General features: G+C 36.7%; 1 protein-coding gene across 2 annotated transcripts in view; it reads left to right on the top strand.

Moving 5' to 3' along the window:
• BMAL2 (basic helix-loop-helix ARNT like 2) overlaps positions 1-18,745 on the top strand; it is an 87,266-nt gene that overhangs the window by 50,027 nt on the left and 18,494 nt on the right. For both annotated transcript variants that reach the window (XM_074194192.1, XM_074194191.1), the window contains exons 12-14: positions 2,140-2,198; positions 4,983-5,091; positions 14,241-14,316. In XM_074194192.1, coding sequence (XP_074050293.1) covers positions 2,140-2,198; positions 4,983-5,091; positions 14,241-14,316 — 244 coding nt within the window. The remainder of the gene's footprint in view (positions 1-2,139; positions 2,199-4,982; positions 5,092-14,240; positions 14,317-18,745) is intronic.

Below are 18,745 nucleotides of genomic sequence, written 5' to 3'. Positions count from 1 at the left end.
CCTGGGGCTTATGTATTGGTGATGCCAATAAGGAAAAAAATGGAAATCAGAAAAACATCTCTATTTGTAGAGAGTATGCAGAATTAAATTTTTGAAATTAATTCTTCTTTGTTCATCTTTGGCTAACTTTCATTATAGTTTTAGCTCATAGACCAAATCATCTTTTCTCTGAACTTTTTGAAATTTGACTTACTAAAGACTAGAATACTTTTACCCTTTTTGGCTCTCATAATTTATAAGACAACTTAACCACTCTCACTCATTTACTTTTAACCAAACAACTCTTATTGACCATAATTGTGTCTAGAAGAACAATTTACCTCATCTCTCTATATTTGCCGGCTGAGAGATGCTGTTATCAGTAGTACATATCCAGAATTTATCAGGTTATCTCAGGGTAGAATAGAATTTCTAGATAATTGAAATACTTTGCCATATCTTATCTTTTATTATATTTTATCAGGGAAACATTATTCATCTCCTTCATACTACTGGATTATGATATATTCCAGTTATAATATCACAGTGTATTTCTTCTTTTATCCCATAAGTTCTAAAGTAATATTTTCTACCAATTTGTCTCTAATTTCCTTTCCTTCCATATCCCAGATTACTTTAAAAATTTTTATATAGATAATTGTATTTTGATTAACTCCCCCCCGTGGTATATAAAATTTTTATATTACATATAGGAAGGTTTTTGCTGAATATTTCATATTCTTAGCAACCAGAATGGCATAGTAGATAAAGTATTGGACTTGGAGTCAGGAAGAATTGAATTCATATCTAGTCTCAGACACTAACCAGTTATGTGACTCTGGACAAATCACTCAATTAACCTCTGTGTGTCTCAGTTTCCTTGTTTCTAAAATAGGAACAATAATAGCACCTATTTATCAGGGTTGTTATGAGTTTCAAAAATGAGATTATAAATGTGAAGTGCTTTGCAAATCTTAAAGCAATATATCAATTCTATTATTACGGTTGTTGTTGCTTGTACTTTATAAGAAACTTCATTCTCACTCTCCATACATCTGTTTCCTGCACTCCCCAACCATCAACAGATCATGTAAATGCTTTATTTTAGTTTTATTTTAAACCATGTACAATAATTTATAATCTAAAGCTCATATTATTACCTCATTTCTTGTATTTTTTTATCCTACAGACTTTTTCATTCTATAAATATCTCTTTGAAATTGCAATGGGATTTCTAAAATAGTGATCCTTTTCTTTATCTAAGAGGTAAAAAAAGCTGAGAATTTAATACCTTCTGTTAATCTTCTCTCACAAACGTATCTCTTGTTTTCCTAACAATGATATCATAGTTTAGGTCAAATATAATTAGGAAGACATGGAATTAAGTGCTAGGACATATGGTGATAGAATAATCTGCATTGATCCAGTTATATTGTTTAATAGGTTGAAATTCTCTCAAAAAAGTTATATATCATATAGTTCAAAATTTATCTGCTTCAATATGGCAATATGTGTGTGTGTGTGTGTGTGTGTGTGTGTATAAAGATGTACATATAGATATGTAAAAACAAGAGATAATTTGGTGGCAGAGTGGATAGAGTGCTGGGCTTCCTGAGTTCAAATCTGGTCTCAGACCCTTACTTGCTGTGTGGCTCTGGGCTAGCCATTTAACCCTATTGGTCTGCATTTCCTTATCTATAAAACTGGAGCTGGAGAAGGAAATGGCAAACCACTCTAGTATCTTTGTGAGAAAACCCCAAATAGAGTCAAAAGAGTCAAACATAACTGCAGTGACTGAACAACAACATATAGATACAGAATGAGATATGACAGTCAAATATGTATATTTATTTACAAACATATATATATATATAGATATATATAGATATATATACATATATTGTATTTGCTACAAGGAGTATTTTTCCAGTTGGGGAAAGGGGAACAAATGCTTATTAAAGAAAATAATTTTAAAACTTATGTGTTTTTTTTTACTCTAACCAAATACTTTCAAATAGGATTATACAAAATAGTTGAATGTAAATTTAATTCCCTAAAACCCAAAATAAAATCTTGTACATGGTAGGTAATTAGTAAATTATTTTATATTGTTTATGAATCAAATTTTTTTTCTAAATTTTTAGCATTTTTTAATTTTAGGGGATGTAAAGAATCCAGAGAAACATCACTCTTTACTTGCAGTTCACAGTCATCAGAAGGTAAGATTAGGGAGTTTGGGGGGTTTTTTGGTTTGAGTCTGTGATTTCATATACCGATATAAGGAAACCCCTTTTATGAATGCAGATCAGCAACTTCTCTGCAATAGATAGTTTTAGATTGTTACCTAGGACACTGAGTTTTTACAGTAATCATCCAGGATCATGCAGCTAGTGTGTCTCAAAAGGCAGGCATTGAATCCAGATCTTCCTATCTCTAAATCCACTGTTCCAATCTGCCTTTGAGTTTTGTTTTTAGATCTTTTTTTCTGTGCTGAAGAAAAAAATATAGAATTTAGAGTTTAGGATATTTCATACTGAAAAATGGGGACCCAAATACCATATCAAAATAGGAAGAAGAAGAAGCCAAAACTCTGCTTGGAGACAAGATTCCTAAATATTGGCAATGCTGTGCAAGGAGCAATAGGAAAAGGAGTATGATGATTACACAAAATAAACTATTTGTATAACAATCCACAATAGGCATTAAGTAAGACACTGTGCTAGGGAATGGAAATACAAAGACAAGAACAAAACAGTTCATACTTCAAAGAGTTTACCTTTTGTCTCTTTTAGGAATGCAGTAGTATAATGGTTAGAGATGTCAGCATCAGGAAGACACTCTGTCCCTGACATAATACTCATTGTGTGACTTTGGGCAAATGACCCAAGCAACTCAAGTGGCAGAAAAGGCGCCCATCTGTATTCATAGAGGAAGTTCTTTACCAGGATTTCCTTTTGTCGTTCTAGTTGGAAGAAAAAAATTCAGGGCATTATGCTCTCATAATGATGAGTGGAATACAAAGAAAAAATGTAGAAGTCCCTGCCCTCAATAAGTTTACATACAATTAAGAGAGAGACAATTATGTTGCTATGTTACATATGAATATGTAAATAGGAGGTAATTTGGAAAGAAGAAGGCAATGGTAGCTGCTGGGCTCAGGAAAGGCTTAATGTAGGTGGTGGCATTTTTCTGAAATATTCACCTTGGAATGTTACACTAATCTTACTCTTTGCATATCAGGAACAGCTATGACCATAAAGTTGGTTGGTTTTAAGAGTTCAAAGGGTATATTGTCATGTCCCTAAGATCTTGGTCCTTGGCTTTGGGGAATCATTAAATAGTAGCCTAAGGAAAGACAACCTTGCATTAATGGGAAGACATGGACTCAGGCAAGGAAAACTCAAAAAAACCCAGTAAGATTCTTGGTGTTTTGACTTTCAGTGAATCAAAGGTATAGCATGTTAGAATGCAATGGCCATGTGGTTAATTGAAACATCCAGTGGAAATATGGACAATCTACATGCCTTCTGGTACTGAAGTATCACCTTGCCAATGCGATCATACATAAGCCAATTAGGTTAGGAAATGTTGCTTGAAAAATCTCTGAAGCTCTCTGTGAAGGTCTCTGGGTTAGACTTCTAGGTCTGACAGCCATGACCTTGGATGACCTTGGGCAAGTCTAGTCCCCCATTCTTGCACTCATAAAATGAAAGGCTTGGGTTGGATAATCTCTGAGATGCCTTCCAATTTTAAATCTATGATCTTATGGCAGTCCTGTATTCAAGTACATTATTACTCCCTTTAAGAAAGAGAAACTGGTGTGACCACTCAGACATCTGCAAAACTTTTCTGGAGACCAATGAGCACAGCAAATAGTGCTCACTTTTGCTAGTCTCATTTCCTTTTCTGATTGGTACTTTGCTCTTGCCCCCTCTTCTGCTTCTCACCAGGCTCCCAGAACCTCAGTTTTCCCATTCTGACCAAATTTATTATCTCTGCTGCTAGTTTTTAATGCCCAGCTCCCTTACTCAGAGGTGTGCAGACAAATGTTTAACCAGATCTCTAGGGGGAAAAAAGTACACATGATACATTTTTAAGTTTAACCTGTATCATTATCATTTTCGCCACCACTTTCTTGGCTCAACAATCAAGAAAACAATGAACCAAGTTCTAATTTGTAGTGTTTGCCCACATGAATGCTCACACTGAAGGTTTAATAATTACCTTTCCTGAGCCCATTCAAGCTGATTCTAGCACTGCCTGCCTTATTCCTTGATGATTACAAGCAGCCTGGCTGTTAACCCTTGCCTACATTTTGCTGGTTGTCTAGATAGGACACTTTGCCCTGGGTGACACAGTGGATAGAATGCTGACTTTTGTGTCAGAAAGTCCCAAGTTCAAATCCAGTCTCTGCCACTTACTAGCTATCTGATCCCTGGACAAGTCACCTAAAAAAATTTGCTGTTTGCCTCAGTTTCCCCATTTGTAAAAATGAGGCTAATTATAACCTCTACCTCTCAGAGTTATTTCAAGGATCAATTGAGGTAACAATTAAAAAATGCTTAATACAGTTAAGTGTTATATAGTAAGCATTATATAAATGTTAACTATGATGATAATGATCATGTAGCATAGATAATTAACTCAATCATGAATTAGGTAAAACTAGTGTTATATTCTCCTGAGTTCTTTAAAGTATTAAAATAATTGCATCAATCTCTACATTCATTTGAACCACCAGGAAAGGATAACAAGTGAAGTTGCTTTATTTAATGCTTAAATAATCAATTCCTGTTTATTCTTTTGAAATATTGAAGCATGATATATCATAACTGGGGTTAAAACTCAATGGTAAAACACATTTTATGGCAGACAGACTTCAGTTTTAAAAAGAGCTGGTATTCCATCTGAACCTAAATTAAAATTAACATCGATGACATGCTTGTAACTGGAATCATTTCACCATTTCACCATGTTTTTGTTTGTGTTTTTGGTGACTTTAGATGCTTCCAGACAATCTTTTATTAGTGTGCCTGGAATATCTTCAGGAACAGTCCTTGGTGCTGGTAGTATAGGAACAGAGATTGAAAATGAAGTCCTCAACTTACAGAGGTAATTCTATATGATACAAAATTTGTGTGTGTGTGTGTGTGCATGCGTGTGCATGCGTGCACCCACAGATGGTTTTCTATCATGTGATTTTGATCTAGAGGCAGCTTGGTACAGTAGATAGAATATGAAATCAGGAGTCAGGAAAATCTGAATTCCAATCCTGCCTAACGCATTTATTAGTTTTGTGAGACTTGGGCAAGCCACTTTGCCTTTGTCATGCTTAGTCTCTATATCTGTAAATTGGGAATAATAATTACTGTATTATTTTATCACAGAGTTGTTCTAAACATTGAATGGGAAAATGTATATAGAAAGCTATGCAAATCTTAAAGGACTTTATAAGTGTTAGTGTTATTTTTATCTTCTGTTTTCAATTAACCTTAATAAATATTTATTTATTGCCATTTGTAGGCTAAGAATTACATTGACTTCTTAGAGAAAAGCAGAATTAATATAATGCTGTTTGTGCAATCTTCAACAAGTTCCTTTTTAAACCTTTTTCTTTAGAATGAAGGAGGTAGACTAGATAGCCTTAATGTTTCTCCTAGCTATACATCTATGATCCCATGTTCTTAGAACAAAGCAATCCCTTCTCATTATCTCCCTGGGGATAAAGGACCTTTGTAACATTACTTAGACTTTGGGGCATTTATAGTATATTTTAGCACTCTGTCATTTTAAATTTTATTAGTTATTTCTTGTGTTTTTTTCTTTAGGGGACCCCTTTCCCTTTCATCAGCCCTTCTATTTGTTAACTTTTAAAAAGGGATTGTCCAGGGACTGACTCCCTTGCATTCTATCACATCACTTGGTCCAGTCCTCATTGAACATCTTGCCAGGAAGGCAAGATCATGATCTAAGAGAAATGAGAACTAGAAGACCTGAGGTCTAGTCCTGATGGTGACATTAACAATTCGTGTGACTTTGAGTAAGACATTCACTTCTCTAAATCTTTGTTTTCTCATCTGCAAATGGTAGTGTCATTTCTAGAGAGTTCTTTCTGGCTCAGAAATTTCCTCTAAGAGGTCAGAGAAGGGGAAGAAATCATTGTAGCCAAGGAAATTTTTATGAACGAAAGTGAAGCTGAACTGTATCTTGCAAGATAGCTAGGCTTTGGGGGGTGGCTAGGTGGTGCAGTGGATAGAGCACTAGCCCTGGAGTTAGGAGGACTTGAGTTCAAATCTGACCTCAAACACTTAATAATTATCTAGCTGTGTGGTCCTGGGAAAGCCACTTAATCCCATTGCCTTACCAAAAAAAAAAAGATAAATAGGCTTTGGATAGTTAGAAAGGAGGTGGATCAGGGCTTTTGGGGTAGGAAGAGCCTGGGCATAAGATGAGGGGACTATGAGTTAGGTCAACTAACTGCAATGAAATGAACAAATTGGAGGAGAGGAATCTGGATAAACAAGGTAAAAATCAAATTGTAGTAGACCTTGAATTCTAAGCTAACAGATCTGGATTTATCTCACAGAAAAATTCATAAATTATTAAGTTCAAAAGACAAAGATGAAATAGTCCAAACCCTTATTTTACAGGTGAGGAAACTAGGGTGCCAAGGTCCAAAATAAAGCCTGTTTACTCTGCTTTGTTACTTTGGACCCCTTAGGAAAATAAATCTGATATCCATGTGTAGGATGGTTTGAAGCAGAGTGGAACCTAATCTGTACTGGTAACGAGTTCAAGATATAAATCTATGACGGAGAGCATCCAACCATTATTAGACTGGTGTGAATGAGCTGGGTAGCAGGCTATGAATTGAACAAGTACTTTCTTTGTTTGTGTCATCCTTAGCTCCTGTTGTTCTTTTATCTCTCCCTTTAGTGTGTTTCCTCAGCTGTCTCTTGCAGATGTGATGAGAATTATTGTTTCTAAAGTGCTTTAAGACATAGAGTAATGTTTAAGTTTCTATTATTCTCTTTGTCATTTTGAAGAACCAGGACCTAAACCAGGGAATCAAATATTACAGTGAAAATTTGGCATATTGGTAACTTCTTTTGGGGGGATAGGGGTGGCAAATAAATTTATTACCGAAAATTATATTGTACTAAGGCTATTGCCTTACAAGGTACTGATTTAGAAGTAGTTTTCCATTAATAGGCTAAAACAAATGACTTCTTATGTTACAGTTGCTTATTTCGCTGTCTATTTTTGTGATTCCTGGGACAATAAATAATCTCCTATTATGTTTCTGTACTCAACTAAGATGAATAAATTGAATTAAATTGCTAGAGTGTATGATATTTGTATTTCTGCCACAACCAAGTAACTGTTGTCTATATCCAAAGTACAGGCTTGTCTCCTTCCTAGAAGAAAAACTAAATGAAAGAGGACTAAAGAATTCCCTTCTACTCTCTAGGTTAGTGTGTGATAGAAAAAAAAAGAATGTAAAGAGGCAGGGTGGGCAATTCTGACTGTGAGATGAGATTGGAAGATGGATAAATAAGTGATGTGATCACTTTCTCACAAGTCTTCATGATTCTCAAACTAGCAACAAGAACATCCTTATTGGTGAGAAATCAGCTCAAGAATAAATCTTCCTTGTTGGCTCCTCTATTAATGGAAGGATTAAATTGTCATTATATTCAGTTAAGAAGTTATCAGCTATTTGGATATGATAGATTTATGATGGAAATTGAGAGGAAATACCAGACATATCTTGACATTCATCCTAAATTTGGGAAGATGGATTACAAAGGGTTTAGAGAAAGGATTGGTAAGATTCCATAGCCTAAAGTTCTATAAAGAAAGTGGTTCAGGAGGGATGGGATTCTCCCCAAACTGAATTATGAAGACACAAAGAGAAACAGCTCTAGTGAAGAAGAAAAGAAATTGTCAAAAGAGATCCTTATCAATGCACAAGGATATTATCAATCAACTTGGATTTTTAAAAGGTCTGTTCAGAAGATGGAAGCAAGAAGCTACAATTACAAATGACACAGTACTGTGAGAAGAATAGCAAGGGTGGAAAGGTGCTAAAAGAACTGAGACTGACAAAGAAAGCAAAAGATGACTGAAAGGGCACTTTTGTTGCATTTTGACACATTGATGTCAAGAAAATGATCAAAGACACCTACTCAAGATAGCATGAAAAAAAGCAGAACTGCTAGCCTCTCAGTTTCCTCTGCCAAAAAGAACAATCTTTGGATTCAAAAGGATAGAACAAAAATTGCTAAAATGTAATTTGTATGTTTTCATTATCTATTGCTCTTTCCCTGTGACTGTCAAACATCTCCAAGTCTTCCCCACCCTCAAAAAAACCTTTGACCCTGTCACACCCATAAGCTATCATGCTATCTCATAATCAAACTCCTAAGAAAAAACTAATGATTCTAATTATTTTTATTTCCTTTTTCTCTCCTTCATTTCCTAACTCCTTGCAACCTGGCTTCCAAACTAATCACTAACAGAAATTGTTCTCTCCAAAGTTTCTAATTGATATCTCAATTACTACCTTTAGTAGCCTTTTCTCATTCTGCATTCTTCTTTCCTAATTTCTCTGCTACATCAGACATTGTTGACCCTTCTTTCCTCTGATGCACCCTTTCCTATTTGAATTTTTATGAATTCTTTTTTTAAAATCTGTCTGGTAACATCTTGGTCTCTTATGCTGGATCATCATTTACATCCTACCCTCTAACTGAAGGCATTCCCTTAAGGTTCTGCTTTAGATCCTCTTCTCTTTTCTCTGTCATCAGATTCCCATGAGTTCAATTAACATGAATATGTATGAGACTTAGAGTCCATTTTAAAATCTAGTTCCCCATTACTGGACTTTACAAATTGGGTATTCCATAATCATTTCCAATTTAATATGCACAAAACTGAACTTATTTATCTTTTCCCCAAACTCTGATTTCCCTCTTTCTGTCCAAAGCATTGGTAATTCAGTCAATAAGCATTTATTAAGGAGCCACAGTATCAGTTCAGGAACAGTTCTAAGTCTTAGGTATGGGGGAATACAAAGAAAGTAGAAAATACAGTCCTGCTTTCAAGGAGCTCATAGTCAAATGAGGGAGATAACATGGGAAAAAAATCAAAAACTATGCAAACACAATATATAAAAACATATAAATTGGAGATAATAAACAGAGGGAAGGCATTAGCATTAAAGGAAATGAGAGAAGACTTCTCAGAGAAAGAGATTTTAGTAGGAACTTGGAGGAAGTCAGGAGATAGACACAAACATTCTGTGCATGAAGGACTATTGGTGAAAAATGCTTAAAGTCTGGAGATGGAGCATCTTGTTTGAGGAATAGTATATCTGGATTGAAGAATAAGGAGAGAGAAAGGAAATGAGGTATAAAAAGACAGGAAAAGTAGGAGGGGGCTATGTTGTGAAGAGCTTTGAATGTCAAAAAAAAGTTTTGATACTTGATCCTGGAAGTATTGGGAGTCACTGGAGTTTATTCAGTAAATTGCCAGGTCTATGTTTTAGGAAAATGAATTTGACAACTGAGTAGAAGATGAACTAGATTGGGGTGGGGGGGGGGGGACCAATTACACAGCCTTGGGATCATCCTCAGCACTTTACTATCTCTCATTTCCCATATCCATTAATTTGTCTAGCCTTATCAATTTTATTTCTACATCTTACACTTATGTCCCTAGCTCTTTACTCACATGATCATGACCTTAGTTCAGACCTTTATTTCCTTGTACTTGGACCATTCCACTAGGTGGTGGAATGGATGGAGTTCTGGAGGAGGTATGGAGTCAGAAAGGCCTAAATTCAACTCCAACCTGAGCTACTTAGTTGTGTGATCCTGGGCAAGTCACTAAACACTGCTTGCCTCAGTTTCCTCATTTGTAAAATGAGTTAGAGAAGGAAAGGACAAATCACTCTACTATCTTTACCAAGAATTCCCCCCCCCCAAAAAAAGGGGGATTATGAATGTTAATAGCCTCCTGACCAGGCTCCTTTATTAATGGTTCTTTTCTCTCCATTTATTTCTCCACCACATCTGTCAAAAGTAACATGTTTAAAGAGTAGAATTGACTCTTCTCTAAGATTAAATTCAAACATTTCTGCTGGCATTTAAACCCTTTTAAACTTACTCCAGACTACCCTTTTAGGTGTTTTGAACATTATTTCTTTTTGGTCGCCCTTTTCCAACTAAATTAGCTTATTTGCTGTGCCCTTTAAATGAGCCTCTATTCTCTGCCTTTTCACAGGCTGTCTCCCAGCCTAAAGAGCACTGTTTCTTCATCTATCTCATAAAATCACTAGCTACATGTATAGTTTAATTCAAATGCTATTTTCAACATGAGAATTTTCATGATTGCTCCCAGATTTTAGCATCCCCTTTTAAAAATTACATTGATTTGATTTTGCATATATTTTGCATTTACTTATATGCACATGTCGTTTCACTTGATAGAATGTAAGTTCTTTGAAGGGAATGAACTTTTTAATTTTTTTAAAATTTTTTTTGCTTTTGTATCCCCAGAGTCCAACATAATGCCTCATAAAGAGGTTTCATAGATACTTCATAAAACCTTGAGGAATTATTGATTGACACATGAGAAAGTAGTTTAAAAAAAAAGATCATAAAAGTCACTAGCTGCAGTGAAACCTGAAAGATGTGAGTTCTGGGCCTCTGCCATTAAGCTTTTTTTTTTTAAGGTTTTTGCAAGGCAAATGGGGTTAAGTGGCTTGCCCAAGGCCACACAGCTAGGTAATTAGAAAGTGTCTGAGGTCAGATTTGAACTCAGGTACTCCTGACTCCAGGGTCAGTGCTCTATCCACTGTCACCTAACTGCCCCTGCTATTAAGCTTTGAAAGATCAGTCCTTCAGGATTGGGGGGCGGGGCAACATTTCCAAGAGAGAATGGGGACTGCCAGCCACAGTCCAGTGATCTTTGTCTTAGCTCCTGGTAAAATGAGGGAATTTCTATAAGTACCATTTGTTGTTGTTGTTGTTGTTGTTGTTGTTGTTTGTCCTTCATTCTTGAAAAAGACCATGACATCAGGAAAAGATGCCATGACATGCAGAGACTAGGATTTAAGTAAGAGAAGGTTATACAGTCATCAGCCTCTTCTGGAGTCATCTGGATCCAGTGGCCAGATAAGGATTAGGACAACTGGAAATAGCTCCACAAGTACCATTATTCAAAAATGAAAGGGAAGCAGTGAGTTGCTCCTCACTAAATGTTTGCAGGCAAAGACTGAATTTCTCAGGAACATTGGATGGGAAAATTTTGTTCTATTATGAGTTGGACATATATGGAAGGTCCCTTCCAACTCTGAAATTCTATAGTATTGTGATACCAAAACCCCTAACTTTCCTAGTTAAATGAGAAGTTTTCTTTTCAAGAATCCCCTCTCCCCAAATCTCTATAGTTAAAAATGTCTTAGTAATGGGTTCTCCTCAAAGATGACCTATCTACTGTGTCTTTATTTATATATATGTTGTTGCCTCTATTAAAATGTAAATTCCCTGAGAGAAATGTTTATTTTTGCTTTTACTTTGATTCTCTAGTGCTTCATATGATAAGCACTGAAAAAATATTTGTTTATTTTTTTTGCTGTCTGCTCTTGAAACTGTAATCACAATAGTCCCTTCTTTACTGTAGTCTTCCAGTTTAAGAACAATTGCCTATGGGGACAGCTAGGTGGCTAAGTAGATAAGAGCACCAGCCCTGGAATCAGGAAGACCTGAGTTCAAATCTGACCTCAGACACTTAAAAATTGCCTAGCTGTGTGACCTTGGTCAAGTCACTCAACCCATTGACTTAAATAAATTTTTAAAAATGCCTAGGGTATATATTCTATGAATTCTTCTCTCCAAGATCTTCGGGTTTCTCCAAGTCTTGGACTAACATGGCTAATATAGATCAGGTTCTATCCTGGAAGCTGATTTCCAAAAGAAGCCTCTTTTTTTTTTTTTTTGCAAGGCAGATGGGGTTAAGTGGCTTGCCTAAGGCCACACAGCTAGGTAATTAGAAAGTGTCTGAGACAGGATTTGAACTCAGGTACTCCTGACTCCAGGGCCAGTGCTCTATCCACTCTGTGCCACCTAGCCACCTCAAGAAGCCTCTTTTTGGGGGAAATCCTGCCCCTACCTAGAGATACTCCTGAAAAAATTTCTATTATAAATTCGTTGTTGTTGTTCAGCTGTGTCTGACTCTTATTTGAAGTTTTCATGGCAAAGATACTGTACTGGTTTGCCATTTCCTTCTCCAGCTCATTTTACAGATGAGGAAACTGAGGTAAGCAATGTTAATTGATTTGCCCAAAGTCACACAACTAAGTAACTGTTAACTGTCTGAGACTGTATTTCCACTTAGGACTTACTGACTCCCAAGGACCAGCACTCTATTCACTAATAAGTTCATAGTGTGGCCCAAATCTAGATTTCTCCAAATGATAATCGCCATGCTCCCTAGCTCTTATTGGGGTACTCAGGAGGTTAATATACAAGGAAAGGTCAGTCTTTATTTTATCCTTTAGAAAATGTAAAATACAAAAAGGACTCACTACAATCCACCAAAAGATGCCAGATAGTTCATAAGTTCCCCTTGGAATGAAACCCCTAGGCATTTACGGTAAACCTCTCTTTCATATATAGTTTATACACAGTCCTTCATAGACTTATAATAAAATTCTGTAATCTAGATTTCCACCAAAGCAAAGGAACTTTAGAGTTACTGAATAAATAATCTTCCATTAGTCCTGTGATGTTGAAGTCAAGGTCCAGATCTCTAATCCTCTTTGTGCCTCCCCTCTGCCCCACCTCTCATGACGTCTTTAATCCTTTAACCCTAAAAATCACTTGGGAATGTCTGCTTTCTCTATGAAAGGGTTATTACCAGGGCAGCTAGGTGATGCAGTGGATAGAGCACTGGCCCTGGAATCATCATCCAAAAATGGAAGGGAAGCAGTGAGTTGCTCCTCACTAAATGTTTGGTCCTGAGTTCAAATTTGCCCTCAGGCACCTAATAAATACCTAGCTGTGTAACCTTAGGCAAGTCACTTAACCCCATTGCCTTGCAAAAACTAAAAAAAAAAAGAATGTTCCATTCCTAATGACCAAGATGGCTCTCTGAATAGAGGCACAGAGCATAGCTCTCATTTACCTATTGCAGATTTGAATTTTGTCAGAAATAATTAATGATTATAAAGATTCAAAGAGAAACTAAAAGAAAGTACTTCTTCAACTACAGAAATTCATTAAAAAGACATTTAGAAGGGAGCAGTTATGTGGCACAGTGGATAGAGCACCGGCCCTGGAGTCAGGAAGAGCTGAGTTCAAATCCAGCCTCAGACACATAATAATTACCTAGCTGTGTGACCTTGAGCAAGTCTTAACCCCACTGCCTTGTTAAAAAAAAAAAAGTCATCTAGAAGTCCGTTGTCAGTAAGGTCACCAGAAAAGCCAGGGATAACAACATAAGCAAACTGAGACAAACCAGAGATTCATGTCACCTTCAGGACTTTGTACCTGGAGACAACAAAAGCCTAGGGCTCCCCCTTACCAATTCCAACTATTGCAGAGCAGCTGTGTTCAGACAAGGATAGAACAGACTCTGAGGTGTTTAGCATTCTGCCCTAACCCTCAGAGAGCAACTTGACTATTTAGCACTCTAAATTTCAAAGGTCCATGGAGATCTAATCCCAGAAGGCAGAAATCCAAAGTACATCATAGCCACAGGCTCAGAGCTCCTACTCACTACAGAAATGAGATAATTGGTGAGAGGGAGAAATTAATACATTAGGAGTAGGGGGCATTTGACCTGAATAAGTTGTTGGAGTTAGTTTATAATTGTCCTGAGAGTCCTGAGAGGTTAGAAACTGATATACCCATAGGAAACCAATGACAAGAAGAGGCAGATGGGGATATACTGGATGATAATGGGTGAAATGGAGGTTGGATTGAAAAAAGGCAGCAAGTTTCTCTGAGGACTAAACACACAGATGACCCTTAAAAACAACGGAAAATTTATAGTCTTGAAGGGTCTCTCCTGAACTGTCCTGACTCCTGACTCCTAGGATGGGAAGTGTAAGTCTATTTCCCCTCTTCCTTCCCCAAATCCAATAGTCCTAGATGAGCCTTCAAGATAAGTAGGGAGGGGTCTGTCAGGTTTGGAACTTTAGATCACTTCAAAGTCGTCAGTGAACAAATGTCTTTATATATTCCTTTTTAAAGGTTACATTCTTCTCCATCTCTTGCTGATTCAAGTCCAACTAACATAAGAGTTTCTCCAACAGTTAACTGTAGTAATGTAAGTATGCATACTTTGATTTTTTTGGTGGATATGTGAGTTCTCCATTGACTGTTCACAAACTACCAATGCCTTCTCATGCTGTATGAAATGTACCTTCTTTTTTTTTTAATAATATTTCATTTTCTCCCAATTACATGTTAAAACAGTTTTAAACATTTTTTGTTTTAACTTCTAAATTCTACATTTACCTCCTTTTCCCCCCCCACCCCTGCCCTGAAATGGTAAGTAATCCTAAATAGATTTTATATGTGCAATCATGTAAAACAAAAAGATGTTAATCTTTTTGTACAAGAATGAAAGAAATGAATGAAATGAAAGAAAAGAAAGTGAAAAACAGCATGCTTCAGTCTGTAATCAGACAATATTTGCTCTTTCTCTGAAGGTGGGTAGCATGCTTCATCATGAGTCCTTAGGGATTATTTTGGTTTTTTGTATTGCTAGGAATAGCTATGTCATTCATAGTTCTTCATTGTGCAACATTGTGTCACTGTATATAATGTTCTCCTAAATCTGTTCACTTCATTTTGTATCAGTCAATATAAGTCTTTCCAGGTTTCTCTTCAATCGTTTTGCCTATAATTTCTTATAGCATAATTCTATTACAATCACATACCCACAGCTTGTTCAGTCTTTCTCCATTTAATGACCATCTCTTTGAATTTCAATTCTTAGCCACTATATAAAGAACTGCTCTAAATAATTTTATACAAATAGGTCCTTCCCTCCCACTTTTTTTAATCTCTTGGAATACTAATCTAGCAGTTATCTTGTTGGATCAGAGAATGGGCACAATTTTATAGCCCTTTGGGCATGGTTCCAAATTGTTTTCCAGAATGGTTGGATCAGTTCACAACTCCACCAACGGTGCTTTAGTGTCCCAGTTTTCCCACTTGAAAAGAATGAGAAGCATGAGAAACAGAGTTTCTGGGTAATTAATAATCACTTTATTAATTAGGCTAGCAAATAATAAATTGATAGTCAGTGGTCTCTGAAAAGTCCTTTGACTTTTCCTTTCGGGCAGCCGGGTCGTACCTTTGTTCCAAGGTCTTCATGGCGCTACCCAGACACAGCCAGTGTATTCAATAATGAGAGTTCAACCAGGAGAGATGCATAACAGGTTTTATTAACAAGACACTACATCTCTACATCTCTACATCTCTAACTCACATAGTTGAGTAAGGATATATATATATATATGCCTAGTCCCCCTGTTATCAGCATTCCTCATCTCCAGGCACTGTGAAAGAGTAATGGGCATGCCACAAAAGGTGTGTATCCTGGTTTAAACAGGATGAGGATGAAAGGCAGAGAGATAGAGGCCAAAGCTCCTTCCTGAGAATCTTCAATAGGATAAGGATGAAAGGCAGAGAACAAACAGAGAGAAGGGCCAGAGCTCCTTCATGAGTTCAGAGCACTCTGGTGTGGACATTCCTGTTGTCCCCGGTCTTAATGACTCTCAGGATGAGCTCCTCATGGCCACGTACTCTGTCTATTAACCCCTTGCAAGGGGTCTCTTTTGGAAAACAAATACAAACCTTGAACTCCCATGATTCCAGAAGGAATAAAGTATTTGTGGAAGAGTATGGAATCTGAAGAACAGGATTGTGAAAGAAGTAAGGTATCAAAAAATGTATTAGTTAGGATTATTTAATAAAACAGAGGACAAGACAAGCAGACAATAAGATTAGGAGAAAGGTAATCTGCAAAAGAATTGAGAGAGAGGCAGCCAACAGAAATATTGAGAGAAATAGAGGAGTCACAAGGGTCTTCCCTGAGCACCTAATTCCAAAGATCACAAATCCTTTGTGATTAGTTCCCTAGGTACTGAAAGTTAGTTGCAAAGAGGTTACACCCATGGGACTGGCAAAGGTAGAAAATAAGCCCAACTACAGTAGCCTTTCAGAGTCTCACTGAAGCACTTGTTCACATTTTGTCCAACTTTGGTGTCTGAGATAATAGAACTGAGGTAGCAAAGACTGAGAGAGGGAACCATGCTTCATTTTCAAAAGGAAGAAAGAATGGGCAGTAAGAAGCATGTTTCTAGCAAGGACACCATAGAAAAATCAGCAGAATGATTGATACAGACAAAAGCTGTCCCAAGGAATAGAAAAGAATAAACATTTGAAAGATAGTGTCATCTCAATGCATAAGCATTTTGTAAAAAATTTTAAAAAAGGAAAATTATGTCAAAATCTCCTGAGAAAGCTGAAAATATCAAAATAAGTTCTATAAGACCTCTGAAATGGCTTTGGAGAATATCTAAGAAACTCCAGGATAGCTCAGGAGAGCAATCAAAGAAATAAAGAAAAAAGTTGAGATTCTTGAGGAAAAAATTATGTCTAAAAGTTGATAAGAACAAATAGACTCCATTTTCATGTAGAGTCTGTTTTTAAAAAAAGTAAGTGAAATATTTGGAGTGAAAAAAAATGTAAAAACAGAGGAAAAATAATAGAACAAAAAATTGTAAACCTCAAGATTGAAAGAATACATGAAAGTTTAAAAAAACCCTCAAAACCAAAGATATTAAACTTGATGATAGGATGCAAAAAATTACTCTAGATGGATATTCCTGAAAGCCATACTTCAAAGGATCAACAGAAACATTGCCCAAAAATATTGGAAGTAGATGGCAAAGTATAATCCAGAAAATCCACAGAATATAGAAACACAAAGTTTAGCTCACAAAGAACCATTCTAATCAAATTCCAGAACAACATCGAAGAATAAAATTTTAAGGAAACAAGGAAAAATAACATTTTGAGATATTCAGTTTCCAAGTCACCAAACAATCAGACTAGCCCTCTGAGTTTATAAGAAACCACAAAAAAAATCAAAGTATGATATTCTTTTTTTATTTTTAAAATTATTCTTATTTTGTACAAATAATGATTTTTATACATTACTAAAATATTCTTGTTTAAGAGTAAACATAATACCCCCTCCCCCAAGAAAATATAGACCTGCATAAGTGATAAAGTAAAGGGGAGAGGAAAAAATTAAAATTAAAATTAAAAAAAATAATAATAATGATAATTGTAGGTATGGCCAGGTGGCGCAGTGGACGGAGCACTGGTCCTGGAGCCAGGAGCACCCAAGCCCAAATATGGCCCCAGACACCCAACAATCACCCAACTGTGTGACCCCATGCAAGCCACCCCAACACCACTGTCCTACAAAAACCAAAAAAAAAAGACCCAAAATAAAATAAAATAGTAATAATAATAATAGTAAGGGTGGTTGGGTGGCAGACAGATCACTGGCCCTTGAGCCAGGAGCACCCATGTCCAAATCCAGCCTCAGACACCCAACAATCATCCAGCTGTGCACAGGCCCCAGGTAGGCCACCCAGTCCCATTTGCCCTGCGACACCCCCAGAAAATAATAATAAAAAAAAAAATGTGCTTCAGTCTGTGTTCCAACACCACCAGCTCTGTCACGGGTGCATCATATTCTTTAGGATAAGTCCATCACCAAAGTTACTTCCATATTTTTGCACCATTGCCATTGCTGATCGCAAATCCCTCCATTCATACTTCTCTAACATGAACTATATTTTCTCTCTCCTTTCATTCTGTCTCTGCTGTAGGGTAGTTGAGTGGTGCAGCAGACAGATCCCCAGCCCTGGGGCCACGAGGCCCCGAACCCTCATACCACCCCTTACCCAACATCCCCCCCAGCCCTATGATCCCAGACAGGCCATCCAGTCCCAGCCCCTTGCAAGAAGTAAAAAAGAAAATGTGTTATATCTGACCACTCCTCCCCCATGGTCCATCCTCTCTTCCATCACTCAAATTCCCCCCTTCCCCCTGTCCCCCCTCTCTCCTTCTTACTACAGATGTCTTTACCCCATTGAGTATATATGCTGTTTCCTCTACTAGTCACCTCTGATGAGAGCAAAGTTTCCCTCATTCCCCCTTGTCTTCCCCCCCCATATCATTGCAATAGCTCACTGTACTAAAGAAAAATCTTATTATATGAAATATCTTAGCCTATTCCCCCTCTCCTTTTTCTTTCTCCCATTACATTTCCCTTTTTTCTATTGACTCCATTTTTACACCACAATATATCTTCAAATTCAGTTTTCTCCTGTGCTTCATCTATAAAAGCTCCTTCTACCTGCTCTATTAAATGAGAAGGTTCATATGAGTATTATCAGTATCATTTTTCTATACAGGAATACATGTAGTTCATCATTATTAAGTCCCTCATGTTATCCTCTTTTCCTCCACTCTCTATGCTTCATCTGCGTCCTGTATTTGAAGATCAAACCTTCTGTTCAGCTCTGGCCATTTTATTTTATTTTATTTTTAACATTTACAATGAGCTTTAATGTTTACAGAGTGTTTTAAATCATTTTATTCTAATAAAATAAAAAAGAGGCAGTGGTATATGATGGCTAGAGAAATGTCCTGACTTCATCCACCCA

This window comes from Macrotis lagotis, chromosome 7, assembly GCF_037893015.1.
Source record: "Macrotis lagotis isolate mMagLag1 chromosome 7, bilby.v1.9.chrom.fasta, whole genome shotgun sequence".
In the NCBI taxonomy this organism is placed as follows: Eukaryota; Metazoa; Chordata; class Mammalia; order Peramelemorphia; family Peramelidae; genus Macrotis; species Macrotis lagotis.
This window is presented reverse-complemented; position numbering and strand designations above follow the sequence as displayed.